Below are 19328 nucleotides of genomic sequence, written 5' to 3' on the forward strand. Positions count from 1 at the left end.
TGCCTGGCAATCAACCTGTGCATAACATGACAAGCATTTCAAAATCATCCCACGTATTCGCCAAAACCACACCCCCTGCCCACTATTCCCCGCCTCACATTTCATGTCTATACCACTGCCTCTTCAGGTTGCACCAGAGCGCCTTGCAGGCCCCAGAGCACCATGGATATAATGTATTCATCAGAAACACACAGATAGAGGACGAGGAGAGGGAGGGAGGGAGCGGATTAACGACTGCAGTGTTTTTTGCTGCAAGAAAACCTCATATCCTCCTCTAAACAATACACTTTAAATGAGAAGAGGGAGTGACAGTACTACGATTTCATAACAATCACAATTAGTGACAACAAGTGGAATGGTATCGAACAGTGAATGTTTGACTGTTAGTGAATGTTTGTTTAATTCTTGAAAAAAAGTGACCTGCAAGACATCAAATGGTTAACTGCTTAGTGGGTGTGTTCTGGAGGACTATGTTGTCTTAAGAAGGGTTTCTGGTCCTGCTACAGTACCACTCAACCTGGCCTCAGAGCATTTCGTAATATTCTGCATGTAGGATGTGCATGTGGTAAACCAAGAGTAGGCCATCTATCTTGTTGACTCACCTATGTTTATCAGCTACCACACTACCCTTCTAACCTAGGCTTTCCTACTCTACATCTATCGCCATTAGAATAATGCAATTTCAAGTACGACAGCCAGGGCATTTGTCTACCTCACATGACATTACCACACACGGTTTGAAAAAGGAAGACTTTTAAAGAAGTTGCATTCCTTCACATGTATAAGCTAATATGGAGAGGAAATATCCAGTCATGTTAGTAATGGTACCTATTTCCACTAGATGCACACAGTCCCCAAGCTCTCAAACCAACAGATAACCATCAGTATGAGGAGCTGTTGCCTTGTGATCTGAGGAGCTCGGTACCACACCTGGTGGTGTGGTGATAATTGTGTGTCTAACTTTGACCAGAGCTATGGAAGTGATATAGCTGCTCCACTTCTCTAAATCCATTAACGAACCCTCTTCTTCATCCTCTTCCTCTTCTTCCTTTCTCTCAATCGGAACATTGAGACAGAACTGGAGTGTTCCGATAGGTGATAAAGTAGCTACAGCGCAGGAGTCACATAAACCTCCTAAGAAAATCAGCTCTGTAAAGCAGGAGGCCTCAGTGTGTTTTCCAGCCGTTTACATTGAAGTCATCTTCTCCATATACCTATTATTCACCCTGAGGTGTGACTGGGAGGCTCTTATGGCTCTGGCATAGGTGCAGGATCATCTGAAACCAGCCAACTGGACAGCGGATGAAACTGTGTGTTTGCACACACTGCAGGTGGGGAGGAGCTGTTCCGGGGTGAAGTTTCCCCTAGGTATAGATCTAGGATCTTGTTCCCCTTTCTCAACCCTAGCCTTAGCCATTACTGGGGGGAAAGTGAAACTGACCCCAAATTAGTGCCTAGGGGCAACTTCAACCTACAACGGGGGGAATCCACTGGGTCACATGACAGCGCAGCGGTTCCTCTGCAGTGCCCCTTGTAGGCGGATCCCAGGGGTGTGGTTATGTTTCATGCCGCGCGCCACAGCGATGCCCAGCAGCTCTTTGAAGAGCAGGACCACGTGCCAGTTGAACTTGGCAGAGCACTCCACATAGCCACACTTCCAGGTCTTCTTGACGAGTACAGAGACAGCCCTGCGAGGGGTGAAGCGCTGGCGCTGCAGGTCCCTCTTACTTCCCACTACCAGGATGGGAACCTCACTGCTGCTGCCCTCCCTACAGGGACATGGGAAGGAATGGAGATAGAGAGAAGAAGGATAAAGGTGAGAAAGAATTGCAATCAAACAGGCATACTGTGGTTAGCCAACATATACTGTATGTGGTGCAATAGCAGCAAAGAAATCCCAGTCACATAATCTCTATTCTCCACACATCCTGTGTATGAATACAAATTTAAAGGTGACTGCATTGACATGAAGAGTCCCCTGGTTCGTGAGTAAGACAGCCTTCTCATTCTCCCCCCTCTTCTTCTTAACATCGTGAAGGTCAGTAGCGTGACTGGGAGACTGGAGACACCTTCCAGAGTGGTCACTGGGTGTTTGTGTGTGAAGATTACTGCAGTATGAGTGTGTCTCTGTGCGCGCGGGGGCTTGTGCAGTGTCTACGTGTGTGTGTGTGTGTGTGTGTGTGTGTGTGTGTGTGTGTGTGTGTGTGTGTGTGTGTGTGTGTGTGTGTGTGTGTGTGTGTGTGTGTGTGTGTGTGTGTGTGTGTGTGTGTGTGTGTGTGTGTGTGTGTGTGTGTGTGTGTGTGTGAGAGAGAGAGAGTGTGTGTGATGTGTGTGCGCTGATTCCTCTGCCTGGATTGGAGGTGTGTGGCGGTGGATCAGAGCATTAGGGCCCTAGGGGCCTCCCTCCACACTTTGTATCGACAGAGACTAAATGTAGAGGGAAATGTTTCTCACGGAACATTGGATTGGGAAGATGTATGGCAGGCTGCAACCTGGGCTAAAGCAGTGATGATTCAAGTGGGGCTGACAGTAATGCTATTGTGAACAATAAGCTCAGACCTTGATTCAATTGAAAATTGAAAATGCAATGATTTAATGGAAGAACACAGAGAGACACACATACTTACAAAGACTCCCTCCCCAAAACACAAAAATATAATTTAGACTGAACAAAAACATAAACGCAACATCAAATCTAATAAAATGTCATTGTTTTTGTCACATGCGCCAAATTCAACAGGTGTCGACCATACCATGCTTACTTACAAGCACTTAACCAACAATGCAGTTTTAAGAAAAATAAAAGTCAAGAAAAATATTCACTAAATAAACTAAAGTAAAAAATACAAAAGCAACACTAAAATAACAATAACGAGGCTATATACAGGGGGTACCTGTACAGAGTACCGCTTTCAGTGGGCTAGCAGAGAGAACAGTCTATGACTAGAGTGGCTGGAGTCTTTGGCCATTTTTAAGGCCTTTCTCTGGCACCACCTGGTATAGAGGTCCTGGATGGCAGGAAGCTCGGCCCCAGTGATGTACTGGGCGGTACGCACTACCCTCTGTAGCGCCTTGTGGTCGGAGGCTGAGCAGTTGCCATACTAGGCGATGATGCAGCTGTAGTGCAGCTGTAGAACTTTTTCAGGATCTGAGGACCCATGCCAAGTCTCCTGAGGGGGAATAGGCGTTGTTGTGCCCTCTTCACAACTGTCTTGGTGTGTTTGGACCATGATAGTTTGTTGGCGATGTCTTGACTTTACTTTCATTCATCTGATGACTGTTATTTATCTAATCAACTAACTATGTTTAGTTGTTACCAGATTAAATGAATCATGTAACAATTAACTCATTAGGAATTTGGGGCACCACGAAAGCGGTTGTTTAAAGAGTTACCATCTCCCGAATTAAACTCTTTACCTATCACATTCATAAAACAGTCAACGTATTAACCATAACCTCTAACATCTGCAAAAAAACCCAGCCTTACTTATGATTCAGTACTACACAAATTGGTTTAATTATTTATTTACTAGCTATCTAAATGATAACACAGGATAAACATACACACTTAATACATTATAAAAAGGTCCCTAGCGGACTGACACAACATATGGCGTCTTGTTACAAAGGAGAGGAGAGAGAGAGAAAGAGAGAGAGAGAAAGAGACACTAATCGTTGATACATTTTAGGAACTACTCTCACAGTCATCATATATTTTGCACACGAACCGCCGCCCGTTTGGAGTAAGAAATCATGAATGTATCTACATGGCAATGTCTTCGTTCGCCGTGTATCTATGTCAGAACCAAGCCTACTTAGAAAAGGGTGTTGGGTTGGGGTCCCCACCCATCTCTTCCACTCTTGCTCTCCTCTATCCATTGACTTACATTTACATTTACATTTAAGTCATTTCATTTAGCAGACGCTCTTATCCAGAGCGACTTACAAATTGGTGCTTTCACCTTATGACATCCAGTGGAACAGCCACTTTACAATAGTGCATCTAAATCTTTTAAGGGGGGGGGTGAGAAGGATTACTTTATCCTATCCTAGGTATTCCTTAAAGAGGTGACTTGTTGTGTAGTCCTGAACAGAACTACAGAGTTTATCCTACTTTCCATTCGCTCCTGAAGCTGCATATTTAAATATAGGCTAGCCAGCAGTGTAGATGGTTCTCAGTGGTGATGAGAGTAGTAGAATATGTTGGTTTGAAGAGTAGTAGAATGGTCCCACTTAAATGTGCTTTTCTAGATACTTTACTTAGGACAGCTAATCAGCTGTACCAGTGATTGTCCGGGAGGGGACGTTATCGTCTCTACCTCATGTTGATATTCAGAGTTCAAACCACTTTGGACGTGAGGTGCTTATGGCTCCTAAAATCACATTCCTATCTTAACAAAATACTTTCATAATTGTTCATATTTCATATATAATGTTAAGGTTTAAGACTTTGTACATATAGTGTATATACTTTCAAGTTACAGTATTTCCTTTATGACCTTTTTAATAACATCACAACATAACAACCCATATAACATTATTATTCTTTAGATCACCTCTGACCATTCCCAATTTGTCACGACTTCCGCCGAGGTTGGCTCTCCTGCCCCTGCGGTGCTCGGCGGTCGTCGTCACCGTCCTACTAGCCACTACCGATCCTTTTTCGTGTATCTGTTGGTTTTGTCTGATTGGTTTCACCTGTGTGTTGTTTAGTTTATTAGTGTCTGTATATATAGTAGGTTGTCCCGCCCTTGTTTTGTGCGGGATTGTTTGTTTGTCATCTATGTCTGTCGGTGTATCTTGTGTTCTTATTTCTCCGGTTCGTCTTTTATCCTGTGTTTGGATTGTTCACCCTGTGTGTATTGGGTTGACCGTGTTTTTTGTTCACCGGAGAATAAACTTTCATATCGCTATCTGCTCTCTGCGCCTGATTCCACCCACCTTGATTTCTATTTTAGAAATATTGTTCCAGTATTCGCTTTAGAACGTGTTAGAGTTTCGGCGTTAAACGTCTGTGTAGACAAAGGAATATTCCTGTGTGAATTTAGATATTCTCTCTCCTTGATTTACAACAGGGCGTGAGATGTCATGTGACATGGGGAAGTGCATTATAATGCTTGAACACGAGGTGATGGTGGAGGATGAATGGCACGACAAATAGGCCTCAGGATCTCGTCATGGAATCTCTGTACATTCAAATTGCCATCAATAAAATTCTATTGTTTTTGTTGTCTGGGTTTTATCCGTGAAGAGCACACTTCTCCAGCGTGCCAGTGGCCATTGAAGGTGAGCATTTGTTCACTGAAGTTGGTTACGACGCCGAACTGCAGACAGGTCAAGACCCTGGTGAGGACGACGAGCACACAGATGAGCTTCTCTGCGAAAGTTTCTGACAGTTTGTGCAGAAATTCTTCGGTTGTGCAAAGCCACAGTTTCATCAGCTGTCCAGTTGGCTGGTTTCAGATGATCCTGCAGGTGAAGGTACTGGACTGGTGTCGTTACACATGGTCTACAGTTGTTGGTCTACATGGTCTACAGTTGTTGGTCTACATGGTCTACAGTTGTTGGTCTACATGGTCTACAGTTGTTGGTCTACATGGTCTACAGTTGTTGGTCTACATGGTCTACAGTTGTTGGTCTACATGGTCTACAGTTGTTGGTCTACATGGTCTACAGTTGTTGGTCTACATGGTCTACAGTTGTTGGTCTACATGGTCTACAGTTGTTGGTCTACATGGTCTACAGTTGTTGGTCTACATGGTCTACAGTTGTTGGTCTACATGGTCTACAGTTGTTGGTCTACATGGTCTACAGTTGTTGGTCTACATGGTCTACAGTTGTTGGTCTACATGGTCTACAGTTGTCGTTACACATGGTCTACAGTTGTTGGTCTACATGGTCTACAGTTGTTGGTCTACATGGTCTACAGTTGTTGGACGTAATGCCAAGTTCTCTAAACAACATTGTAGGCGGCTTATGGTGGAGAAATGAACATTCAATTATCTGGCAACAGCTCTGGTGGACATTTCTACAGTCAGCATGCCTATTGCATTCTCCGTCAAAATATGAGACATCTGTGGCATTGTGTTGTGTGACAAAACTGCACATTTTAGAGTGGCCTTTTATTGTCCCCAGCACAAGGTACACCTGTGTATTGATCATGCTGTTTAATCAGCTTCTTGGTGTGACACACCGGTCAGGTGGATGGATTATCTTGGCAAAGAAGAAATGCTCACTAACTGGGATGTAAACACAGTTGTGCACAAAATCTGAGAGACCTTAGCTTTTGTGCATATGGAACTTTTCTGGAATCCTTTATTAAATGCTCCCGAGTGGCGCAGCAGTCTAAGGCATAACATCTCAGTTTAAGAGGCATCACTACAGTCCCTGGTTCGACTCCAGGTTGTATCACATCTGGCTGTGAATGGTAGTCCCATTGGGCGGCGCACAATTGGCCCAGCGTTGTCCAGGTTTGGCCAGGGTAGGCTGTCATTGTAAATAAGAATTTGTTCTTAACTGACTTGCCTACTTAAATTAAATACAAAGAATGAAAAACATTTCAGCTTGTGAAACCAGCACAATACATGTGTTTATATTTTTGTTCAGTCTGTAATGAATTCATACAAAGACATATAGTTTAGCAAATGTTTAAGAACAGAAAGAGAAATTGACAATACTACAAAAACAACTTGACCAACAAGAAAGCTCAATTTCATTTGTACATTTGAGATGACCCTGCATCTATTTGAGATGTGATGATGACTTATGCATTGGTTGACAGACCTTAACAAATCCATATGAACACATTCTGAACTACTTGCACTGAGAGGTTTATATTCAATGTGGTAATGAGGCTGTAGGGTGAAAGCATTAATCCTAACATCAAGCAGGCTGCTATCCTCTCAAATACCCAGTCAGGCCTGAAGGTCTCAGGAGCAGTGGGTTAGACAATAGTGTGTGTGTGTGTGTGTGTGTGTGTGTGTGTGTGTGTGTGTGTGTGTGTGTGTGTGTGTGTGTGTGTGTGTGTGTGTGTGTGTGTGTGTGTGTGTGTGTGTGTGTGTGTGTGTGTGTGTGTGTGTGTGTGTGTGTGTGTGTGTGTGTGTGTGTGTGTGTGTGTGTGTGTGTGTGTCAGAGGCTTAATTACATCAAAGGACGGGCTTTTCGTCAGGAAGCAACAACAGACAGAAAACTGACAAGGCAGGGATTATTCTGGGTGAGGTATATTGTGTGTGTGTTCCTGTGTGTTTGTTTTGGAGTGGGCGGAGTAAGCATCAGAAGAAAGACAGGGGCAATTCCTCCCAGGCATCTTCCGCCCTGCTAGCCCACACAAATCTCAATAACCTGAGCATGGATGACACCTCGATTACTCCGATTTTATTCACGAGGACATGCATCCATCCCTCTATCATCCCTATCTCCCTCACCATGTCCTTATGCTTTCCTCCCTCTCATCCCTCTCTCTCATATCTATCAGTCTGTTATCGCTCCCTCGTGTCCCTTTCCTACTCTCGTTTTCTCTCTATTTACCCTCTCTATCCCTTTCTGCTCTAAATAATGCATGTCCTGTCATGGGCCATAAACAGACAGCTCTGCTACGGGCCAGCCAGTCAGCCACCCACCCACTCACCCACCCAGCCAGCAAGCCAGTCAGACAGTCAGCCAGCCAGCCAGCTAGCAAGTCAGCCAGTCAGCCACCCACCCACCCACTCAGCCAGCAAGCCAGTCAGCCAGTCAGTCAGCCAGCCAGCCAGCTAGCAAGTCAGCCAGTCAACCACCCACCCACCCAACAAGCCACCCAGCCAGCTATCCACCCACCCAGCTAGTTAACCAGCCAGTCAGCCAACCACCCAGCCAGCCAGCCCCACACCCAGCCAGCCAGTCAGCCACCCACCCACCCAGCCAGTCACCAAGCCAGTCACCCAGCCTGACAGATCAGGATAGATCAGGCCAGATCAGGACAACCTCATAGAAGTTCAGGAGAAGCACAGTGGAAGGAATCGTTCTCTGCAGTCTGAAGGCCAGTTACGTCACAGAGCTGGAAAGAGGTGAACCACTTTAGAGCTCAACAAATGAGGGCCAACCATTCCTCCTATCAATATGCAAATGTAGCAGGTGCAGATGCCTACAGTCAGAATAACAGGAGATCTTTTGTCCTTCTTCTCTTTTACATCATCAGGACTTCACTCGCCTTGTACTCGCCCTCACCCATCAATGTCAAAATCAAATGTCACCTCATTAGTGAGCTGTCAGAATGCTGGGCAGGGGGAGACGACTGAATTAAAACCACAAGTGGCTCCTTTGTCACTGTTTTAACACAGATTGAATGTGTATTTGTATTGATGTATATGACAGCGTGATTGCATGCTGTCATTCCTGAGGTCTTGTCTGTCAGGACACAGCGGTCCTTAAAGCAGATCCGCTGGATGTTTCATATATGACTGCTGGTTTTCTGGTTTTCCTAACTGGTCCATGTGTGTCACTGTGTTCTGGCGTCCCCCTACCTGTGCTCCACGATCTGCTGGCGGATCATCTTGACATACTCAAAGCTCTCCACACCGCATATGTCATAGACCAGGATGTAAGCATTGGCATTACGCACCCCTCTGCAACGCAGGTCCAGCCACTCCTGACAGACAGAGACAGACAGATAGAGGGGAAACATGAGTGATCCCTAAACAAACAACTACCTCTCTCACTACAGACACACAAAGGTCAAATGATGGGAAGGATATTGAAAACATGTTGTTTCACTTGCCACTGATCTGACAAGTGAATTATTTTATTTATTTAATGAGTTATATCTCAAGAACCAAAATAAAAATCTTCAAATGGCATTTGTTCTGTTCCCATATCTCCCCTAAAACAGTAAGGCTTGTGAGGATAGTCTATATGCTTATAGCTGGTATCTAGGGAGTTCTTTATTTATTTTAAATTTTACCCCCCTTTTTCTCCCCAATTTCGTGGAATCCAATTGTTGTAGTAGCTACTATCTTGTCTCATCGCTGCAACTCCCGTACGGGCTCGGGAGAGACGAAGGTTGAAAGTCATGCGTCCTCCGATACACAACCCAACCAGCCGTACTGCTTCTTAACACAGCGCGCATCCAACCCGGAAGCCAGCTGCACCAATGTGTCGGAGGGTACACCGTGCACCTGGCAACCTTGGTTAGCGCGCACTGCGCCCGGCACGCCACAGGAGTCGCTGGTGCGCGATGAGACAAGGACATCCCTACCGACCAAGCCCTCCCTAACCCGGACGACGCTAGGCCAATTGTGCGTCGCCCCACGGACCTCCTGGTCGCGGCCGGTTACGACAGAGCCTGGGCGCGAACCCAGGGACTCTGATGGCACAGCTGGCGCTGCAGTACAGCGCCCTTAACCACTGCGCCACCCGGGAGGCCTCTAGGGAGTTCTTTGACCAAGTTTTTTTAACAGAGGCAGCCACAGAGGATGACATTCAATTATTCAAAAGCTCTCAGGATGTTTTGCTCTCTTCACTAGATTGAAATTGAAATTGTGTGCTGTCAAATGGGTCTTTAAGACATCTCTGAGTCAGTCAGATAGATAGTCCTGGTATAAACCAGGTTGAAGCCATAAAACGTGTTGTCTGACTCTGTCTGCTTTGTGCAAAATGCAGGCCCAGCACACTGCTCTTGTCTGCACGTGGCTAAGGCAAAAAACAGAGTAACAAAGCCCTGGCAGAGCAGGAATAGAGCCAGTCTCCTGTCAAGTGCAACACTAGAAACACACTGGACCCATGGAGCTACGCCGCTCAGCCCTACTGTACGCACTGGCGGGAGGGCAAACAGTGGCCTTCATTGAAAAGTAATGATTTGCTAACAATATTTAAAAGACGCAGCACAATGGGAGTGATTTGCTATGGCCATTGAGGCAATTGCTTCAGCCATAACACAGTGACCCAATCTCCTCCCTCCAGCTTTCTCTGTTTCTCTCTCACACACACACTCTCATCCTCTCACACGCTCTCTCATTCTCTCTCTATGTCGCCTGCTTTACCTGAGTGAGCGGAATCTATAAGTGGTTCTGCTAGCTGGGAGAGGGAGAAGGAGAGATGGTGAAAGAGGGGGAGGGAGAGCGAAAGGGGAGAGGGTGATTGGAGAGGGAGGTATAGAGGGAGAAAAGCGCTGTCTCAGGGAGAGAGAGAGAAGTAGAGAGATTAAAGAGCAGCAAGTGGATGGACAGGGGAGGGAAGGGGGAGGGAAGGGGAGGGGAGGGTAGAGCGATGGATGAACAAACAGGGTGTGCAGAAAGTGGATGGACAGGGGAGGGAAGGGGGAGGGGAGGGTAGAGCGATGGATGAACAAACAGGGTGTGCAGAAAGTGGTTGGACAGGGGAGGGAAGGGGGAGGGGAGGGTAGAGCGATGGATGAACAAACAGGGTGTGCAGAAAGTGGAGGGACAGGGGAGGGAAGGGGGAGGGAAGGGTAGAGCGATGGATGAACAAACAGGGTGTGAATGTAACCCTTGGACTGAGCCCCACCAGGCTGACAGGCAGTGGATGGAGGAGTTGGGGAGATGGCGCAATGCAAAAGCATTCCCCTTCACTCACCCCCAACACAAGCTTACTAAACAGACAATAAGAAATCAATATGGCAAGGAGATCTGAATATAATTGCAGTAATGAGAATCAGCAGGATAACACTGGAGGAGTAATCTAAATGTATCCTGTATTCTGTAGATAAGTCTAAACAGGGAGTTTGTCAATAAGTTATTTTGGTGGGGAATCAGAAACAGTAATGGGGCAGAATCTGAGAGCAGATAGTGATCAATGTGAGCTGTAATGATGACAATGGTAACATATCCATGTCGACAGGGAATAATTGCCTTAATCTAATTTAGAGGGATTTGCAGCACCAGTGAGTTTGTGTGTGTGTATGTGTGTATGTGTGTCTGTCTGTCTGTGTGTGTGTGTGTGTGTGTGTGTGTGTGTGTGTGTGTGTGTGTGTGCGTGCGTGTGTGCGTGCGTGTGCGTGCGTGTGTGTGCGTGTGTGTGCGTGTGTGTGTGTGTGTGTGTGTGTGTGTGTGTGTGTGTGTGTGTGTGTGTGTGTGTGCGTGTGTGTCTGTGTGATTTTGTTATTTTATTAGGATCCCCATTAGTTGTTGCAAAAGCAGAAGCTACTCTTCCTGGGGTCCAAACAAAACATGAAACATGACAAAATACAGAACATGAATAGACAAGAACAGCTCAAGGACAAAACAACTACATATGTGTGTGAGAGAGGGAGAGTCTCACACAGAAAGATAATGAGTGCGATCAGCCATGGAGGCAAACACTGTGGCACCGAGATCATTACACACAAAGGTGGGAGTGAGAGAATGAGGAGGAGGAGGAGAGGGAGGACAAAAAATATAATGGTTGACAGTGAAGAAAATGCAGCAAGTAGGGAGATTCAATTCTGTACATGTTTCCTGTTATTGCCTTTTCTCCCTGCAGATTGATTCAGTCTGTTTCCAGGAGGAATTAAGGCGGCTCGGGATCAGAAATGACACATCCTCAGCATTCCTCTACCATCTCTGCTCGTTCTGTCTCCGCGTTTTCTTAGCCCGCCCACGCTCCATTTCCTACACATCCTATTTCCAGAGAGTGTTATCTCCTTTTACTGTTTAAGCACCTCAGTACAGTGCACCCAAGGAGTGGCGAATGAGGATTAAAGATGCCTTATAAAGGTTTTGTATCATTTCAGCCAGTAGTTTTGAATTAGCGCTCACAAGTCAAAACGGGTCCCTGAAAACGTCATCCATTTCGTATGATATGTTACGTCCTGAAAAGAAGTATTACTTTTTGTTCTTCTGCAATTCGTACAGTTGAAGTCGGACGTTTACATCCACTTAGGTTGGAATCATAAAAACTTGTTTTTCAACCACTCAACAAATTTCTTGTTAACAAATTATAGTTTTGGCAAGTTGGTTAGGACATCTACTTTGTGTATGACACAAGTCATTTTTCCAACAGTTGTTTACAGACAGATTATTTCACTTATAATTCACTGTATCACAATTCCAGTGGGTCAGAGGTTTACATACACTAAGTTGACTGTGCTTTTAAACAGCTTGGAAAAGCTTCTGATAGGCTATTTGACATCATTTGAGTCAATTGGAGGTGTACCTGTGGATATATTTCAAGGTCTACCTTCGAACGCAGTGCCTCTTTGCTTGACATCATGGGAAAATCAAAAGAAATCAGCCAAGACTGAAAAATTGTAGACCTCCACAAGTCTGGTTCATCCTTGGCAGCAATTTCCAAACGCCTGAAGGTACCTTGTTCATCTGTACAAACAATGGTACGCAAGTATAAACACCATGGGACCACGCAGCTGTCATATCGCTCAGGAAGATCTCCTAGAGATGAACGTCCTTTGGTGCGAAAAGTGCAAATCAATCCCAGAAAAACAGCAAAGGACCTTGTGAAGATGCTGGAAGAAACAGGTACAAAAGTATCTATATCCACAGTAAAACAAGTCCCATATCGACATAACCTGAAAGGCCGCTCAGCAAGGAAGAAGCCACTGCTCCAAAACCGCCATATAAGTGTCAGACTACGGTTTGCAACTGCACATGGGGACAAAGATCGTACTTTTTGGAGAAATGTCCTCTGGTCTGATGAAAAATATAACTGTTTGGCCATAATGACCGTCGTTATGTTTGGAGGAAAAAGGGGGAGGCTTGCAAGCCAAAGAACACTATCCAGATAGTGAAGCACAGGGGTGGCAGCATCATGTTGTGGGAGTGCTTTGCTGCAGGGGGGAATGGTGCACTTCACCGAATAGATGCCATCATGAGGAAGAAATATTATGTGGATATATTGAAGCAACATCTCAAGACATCAGTCTGGAAGTTAAAGCTTGGTCGCAAATGGGTCAATGGACAATGACCCCAAGCATACTTCCAAAATTGTGACAAAATGGCTTAAGGACAACAAAGTCAAGGTATTGGAGTGGCCATCACAAAGCCCTGACATCAATCCTATAGAACATTTGTGGGCAGAACTGAAAAAGCTTGTGCAAGCAAGGAGGCCTACCCACCTGACTCAGTTACACCAGCTCTGTCAGGAGGAATGAACCAAAAATTCACCCAACTTATTGTTGGGTAGCTTGTAGAAGGCTACCCGAAACGTTTGACCCAAGTTAAACAATTTAAAGGCAATGCTACCAAATACTAATTGAGTGTATGTAAACTTCTGACTGACTGGGAATGTGATGGAAGAAATAAAAGCTGAAATAAATCATTCTCTCTACTATTATTCTGACATTTCACATTCTTAAAATAAAGGGGCGATCCTAACTAACCTAAGACAGGGAATTTTTAATAGGATTAAATGTCAGGAATTGTGAAAAATTGAGTTTAAATGACTTTGGCTAAGGTGTAGGTAAACTTCTGACTTCAACTGTATATGTTACGAATTCCAATTCGTACAATATGTTACGAATTTGTACGTGCTCAAGATCCCGTTCAATCTCTTTAATACATAATAAATATGCTTCATTATACTTTATCATACATTCAATCACATTAGACCACCAATTATACTGTATATACCTATGTTTATCTACTGCTAATTATGTATTAGTTTGAAGCCCATGCTGATATCTGTGTTCCTCTCCTGCTTCTTCTTATATCATTCTTAACTGAATGACTTAGTCATGCTAAATGCAAGACTTGACCATAGTAGTAGTAGAAGTACCACATAGACAATATGCAGTGTAATGCTACATGATCACATCCCTCCCTATCTAGGTGCTTTAAATGCACCCCCATATTCGGTAGGCTAAAAATAGTATAGGATAACACTAGAGAGAGAGACAGACGAGAGGAAGTGGAAAGGAGCTTCAAGACTGGAGCGATATAAAGTAAATACACGTGTGTGTGTGTGTGTGTGTGTGTGTGTGTGTGTGTGTGTGTGTGTGTGTTTGTGTGTGTGTGTGTGTGTGTGTGTGTGTGTGCATGTTGTGTGTGTGTGTGTGTGTGTGTGTGTGTGTGTGTGTGTGTGTGTGTGGTGCAGGGCTCTCCAACCCTGTTCCTGGAGAGCCACCATCCTGTAGATGTTTTGCTCCAACCTCTATCAACACACCTGATTCTAATAATTAGCTGGTTGACAAGTTGAATCAGGTTAGTTACAACTGGGGTTGTAGCGAAAACCTACAGGAGGGTAACTCTTCAGGAACAGGGCTGGAGAGCTCTGGTATACTGCTTTCTCCAGTTGGTCCTTTGAAACCTCTGCAAAAAGAATGCAGCTCAGCCCGTTCCCTTGAAGTGCCTGACAACCCAAGTCCTGGGTCACTTTTTACCAGGCCCTGATAGAGCTGGCATCCCACTGCTCCCGATGATAGCAGCGTAATGGTGTCAGATGAAAACTTTTACACCAGAGAGTAGAGAACATGGTCATGAATGTGAGTGGAGACATACCTCAGACACGGTTGAAATGTTAATAAAACAGCTTCTGTCCCTTTGGGATTGAGCTTCTCGTTACTTATTGATGTGCTGTACAGAAGGGAGAGCCACATTACACCTGTGAGTGTTTACAGGGTTGATTATTAACATTGGGGTTCCACTGGGCATTGATCTGTCGTCTCCTCCAGCTGCCTGATGATAGCGCTCGGCCTTTTTAACGCACACACACACACACATATCTCTGACAGCTCTGCCAGTGTGTGTGACAGAGCCTATCTGCAGAGGCTGACAAAAGGCCAAGAGAGCGTATCCAGAAAAAAGACTAAATGTTTGATTCATCTGATGCAATGAACAGTAAAAGTGGTCAATTTTATTCCTTACATGTAGGGGAGATATAAGCAAATGGAAACAGAGAGCAGAGAAAGACAAAGAGAGAGAGAGAGAGAGAGAGAGAGAGAGAGAGAGAGAGAGAGAGAAAACGTGTGGGAGGAAGTCATGGTGATATGATACACTATGAAAAGATGGAAAAAAGAACAGGGAAAAATAGGAATTGTCACTATCAGGCTTACAGTAAGTCCATCTGATCATCAAATCCTATCGACAAACTGTGACAGATGCTCTGAGAATGCAGACAGTAACACATTAACACAGACAGCAGCCCCGCCTGCACATACATTATTTTTTAACAACAGAGTCCCCCAAGGTAAATAATGTAGTGGCGTCTGCCCTTGCTGCCCAAAGAGATCCAGATAAACACAGACTCAGTCTAAATGATGGACCAGAGCCAAAGTACAAGTACAGTACTACATCCTTTACAACACGCAATTACCTAACAGAAACCTGGCCTCATGCATAAGCATGGAGGAGTACTCATCTTCCTCCCCACCTGGGTACCATGTAGGAGAAGAGGAAACTCATTTAGTGAAGCTGTCTTTCTATGGTGGCCATTAGACTCTACTGCAGTCTCTATTAGTCTCTTTACTCCCTCTAGTCCTTCAGCAGGGCACTGTGCTTTAATCCAATCAGCTCCAAATACAATAAGAGTACATCTCAATCAGGTCATTGTGTCTGTTCTGTTCTGGCCCTGTTCCAGAGCACTCTGTCCTGTGACCCTGACCCAGCCAGCCTCCCCTCTGAAGCACACCATGGGCCAGCTGCTGGCTCATTAAATATGGAAGGAAAAAAGGAGAGGAGAGTGCTTGCTCGGAGTGGAGAGCGGGAATGCCTCACCACCCCGTCACAGTCAGTAAAGAATGACTAGCCAGTGTGGGTCAGAGGCTGGAATATAGAACAGAACACAGAGGACAGAAGGGGAGATGGTCAGGCTGCTGCTCTCAGAGCCATTCCTGAGGAAATTGACCATCAATCTGCTTGATAACAGTGCTCTTGTTGCACTCAACGAATGATTTCCCCTGGCTATACCTAAGACAAAGTACTGGTAGAGCTGTCTCTGTCTGTTGGTTAAAAACTGTATACAGATGTCTTAAACTAGACTCCCTGAAGAGGTTGAGGCTGTTATGTAAGTATCTCAATTCCTACCATTTCAACTGAGATATTCTAAATGTAAGTATAAAAGTGTTGACTGATATAACTAATCTATAGGCAGACGCAATGAATCCTGTTGCTGTAATGTGTGAAATGGAGCAACAATGCTCATGCAAGCATTACGTACACCATAGGAGTCAGAGAACAGATGTGGACGTTTCATGTTTTTATGTGACGAGGCCCTGGGGGGATTCACTATCTAACATGGGCACACACACACACACACACACACGCGCACGCAACCTCCCAGCCTCTATAATGTGATCCATCCTGTCTTCTCCCTGCTGTTTGCACTTGAAGGAATGTGTGCTCTAATGGGGGTTAAGCGCCATTTATCTGAAGAAAGAGCAAATTAAATCAGATTGCTTGTGTTGCTGCTGCTCCGTGTATTGGAGAAAATAAAGTGCACTGCAGACCTCTTAACACATACTAAGAGATTGTTGTCATATTCTCCTCTTTGCTTTCTCTCCTAGACACTGCAAGAATCTTGAATTCTCCCCTGCTCTCCTGCTGGCTCTGCCTGGCTGTGCCTGGCTGGGTTGAGGCTGTTTGCTCCTCCGTGTGTTGGATCGTAGACTATGTTTACAGGAAACACAGTGCATGCCCACTTCAGGGGGCTTTCTGGTCGGCTGCACCAGCTCCTCCATGGCCTGATCTCATTTTCTCAGTGGCAGCTCCCCTGTGTAGAAAAATACAGTGCTTGCTGTGGAGGCGATGACTGCGATGTGTTCCCTCAGTAAATAACAAATAGCAACTATCAGTAAGATCAGTGCTTCACACCAGTCTCAGCCAGCTCCGTAGTAACCTTGGAGATCCCATTTAGAGCCCCAGCAGGCAGCACCAGGGAGGGAAAAACAGACAGGCTTCCTGAGGACCAGTGAGGTCAAGAGAGCTATTTCATTAGACATTCAGCAACACCCTTAAGCATGCATACAATCATGGACATACACACACTCTTTTTTAGTATATGCATGTGCATGTCACTCATCTACAGCTCTGGAACAGGGCCAGAACAGACACAAGGACCTGATTGAGATGTACTCTTATTGTATTTGAAGATGTCACTCATCTAAGGTGAGGAGAGAAAAAGGAGATACAGAGAGCAGGAAACTGGTGCATGCCATGTCTGAAAGCAGAACATATTTGAGAAAATATGTTGATCAAACCACTGGCAGTCAATGAAAAAAGTGCTTAATTGAAACTATGGTGTTTCATCTGACATTCCCTGCTATCGCCAGGAGCATATTTATGGAGGTATAGCTTATAAGGTCACTAAGTGAAGCTCCAAATCTGCTTTTTCTCACTTAATACATTGGTGATTATGGTGAAGCATGCTGTTTTTGTCAGCAGTAAGTTAAACCATTTGCCATCTATTCAGAGTTGATGATTCAATGTGGAATTGTAGCACTTATGGGCTGTGAATCTGTCTGCCAGATCTAACAAAGTCAAAGCACTTGTGCTTCCAGTACCATCCTCTGATAAGAGCACACATCACTCCCCTCAGGCCTGCCAGGAGCCAGGCAGACAGTCTCCATCACCCTGGCCAGGCTCATATGCCCTGAGGCTGGGCAGCTGGGTGCGCTCTGGTCAGGGGTCTAGGAGCAAATAGCCAATAAGGACGTACTTATGAAGTCATAGAAGCAAAACATATGGATACATTCAATATTACATAAACGTCCTTCCTTGTGCCTGAGAGTGGTAAGGCAATGTCATGTAGTGGGAAGTCTAGAGAGAGCGAGAGATAGTGTGTGTGTGTGTGTGTGTGTGTGTGTGTGTGTGTGTGTGTGTGTGTGTGTGTGTGTGTGTGTGTGTGTGTGTGTGTGTTTTAAAACACCAAATACATAATGTAGCCTATAGCCTAGGCTTGCCACTGAAGTCATAAATCAAGTTTCCATAGCAACTACTGCTCTAAGTGGCTTCGGATTATGAAAAAAAATCAAAAGGATGTGTTTACTTTGAAGAACCGCGCGAGCTGTCAGTGCATTTATGGATGGTAACCTAATGTCTCTGCGTCTCTAACTATTTTCGAGGGACTTGACGCCCACATTTAGTTTTAGTTTTGAGAACTGTTTGTGAAAACCTATAGGAATGGTTCTGACAAAGGGTAAATCAAAGACAATGACGCTAACCCTTAGAGAATGCTATTCCCTTTACTAAATAAAAAAATTCGAAAGCCAAATGGAAGGTTACTTTCTATCTTACCTGGCTCGAGCTGGAGGGGAACGACGAAATTGGCGGGACATCCAAAATCTTCAGGTCGTACATGTTACCGTTCAAAATGACAGAGGGTCTGTACACATACCTGTCTCTGGTTGGAGTGTAAACCTCTGAGAAGTCATTATAAATAAATTGACGGATTATGGAAGTTTTCCCGACTCCGGGAGCTCCAATAACGGCGATACTTAGCGTCTCCACCATTCCTGGAACATCAGCACCATGGACAGCGACAACAAACCAATTTACAACTCCACAAAGATTGTCCTCGCAGCTGTTTTGTTTCCTGTGAATGTTGCTGCTGCTGTTCTGACACGGGTCAAAGTCCACAGTTCTTTTAACTCTAAGTAAACACTATTTTTTTTTTTAAGTATGGCATTAGTTAAACCTTATTTAGGAAAAGAAAGGTCGAAACAATCCTCCGTCATCAAAAGAAAGCAGTACATTTGTTTTATTCAGTTTGCTCGTCAATAGCTCTCCGACAGAAGGTCCTAGGATGATGAGAGTGATATTTCTAGAATCAAGTTATGGTAGAGAGCAAGGTACATCTTTTGTTTTTACCGGTAGTCGAAATCTTCCCTTAACAGAGCCAAAAAGGAGGCAATATACTGTTTTCTTGCGCTCCGTGGTTTAGGGACCGTCACAAAAGTGCAATAATGGTGATTGTGTGTAAGCAACAAAAAAAGGGGTTTGCGTTCCCATTCAGGAGGGTTAGACCTATATGAAGATTACACACACTGCACAGGGCCTCCAGTCGCTGAAGGCCCCATTTAATTAGTTACCTCTCTTACTAAGGGTGCTATATTTGAAGGTTCCTATCCATGTGAAGTCACTGACCCCCTCATCCATGTTATATTAATAATATTTCCAGATCACCACTTCTCAGATTGTATAGGCATATTTCTTGTTACAGGTCTAAATTGCAATACCTTCCTATCCATATGAACTACAGAACTACAGACAAGGGCATTGGGTTCATTTGCCTCTCTTATGAAAGGTATACCTTTTTTTCTACATTCCTCCCCTTTGATTTTCTACAAATATTTATCCTATTACAGCTGTGGTTATTTGTTCAAGTACAGATCTAATTTTCAATAGTTTATTTTCCAAAATACATATACCTGTAAAACCACTTGATGTTAGGTCACAGACCTCCCTCAT

General features: G+C 44.6%; 1 protein-coding gene across 1 annotated transcript; it reads right to left on the bottom strand.

Moving 5' to 3' along the window:
* Nucleotides 1–1495: 1495 nt before the first annotated feature.
* Nucleotides 1496–18507, bottom strand: LOC115111047 (ras-like protein family member 10B). Its single transcript, XM_029636930.2, has 3 exons — nucleotides 18156–18507; nucleotides 8502–8626; nucleotides 1496–1769 (listed from the first exon to the last, which is right to left on the bottom strand). Exons 1-3 carry the CDS (start codon nucleotides 18369–18371, stop codon nucleotides 1496–1498), a joined length of 615 nt encoding a protein of 204 aa, XP_029492790.1. The 5' UTR covers nucleotides 18372–18507.
* Nucleotides 18508–19328: the final 821 nt, after the last annotated feature.

This window comes from Oncorhynchus nerka, linkage group LG27, assembly GCF_034236695.1.
Source record: "Oncorhynchus nerka isolate Pitt River linkage group LG27, Oner_Uvic_2.0, whole genome shotgun sequence".
Classification (NCBI taxonomy): domain Eukaryota; kingdom Metazoa; phylum Chordata; class Actinopteri; order Salmoniformes; family Salmonidae; genus Oncorhynchus; species Oncorhynchus nerka.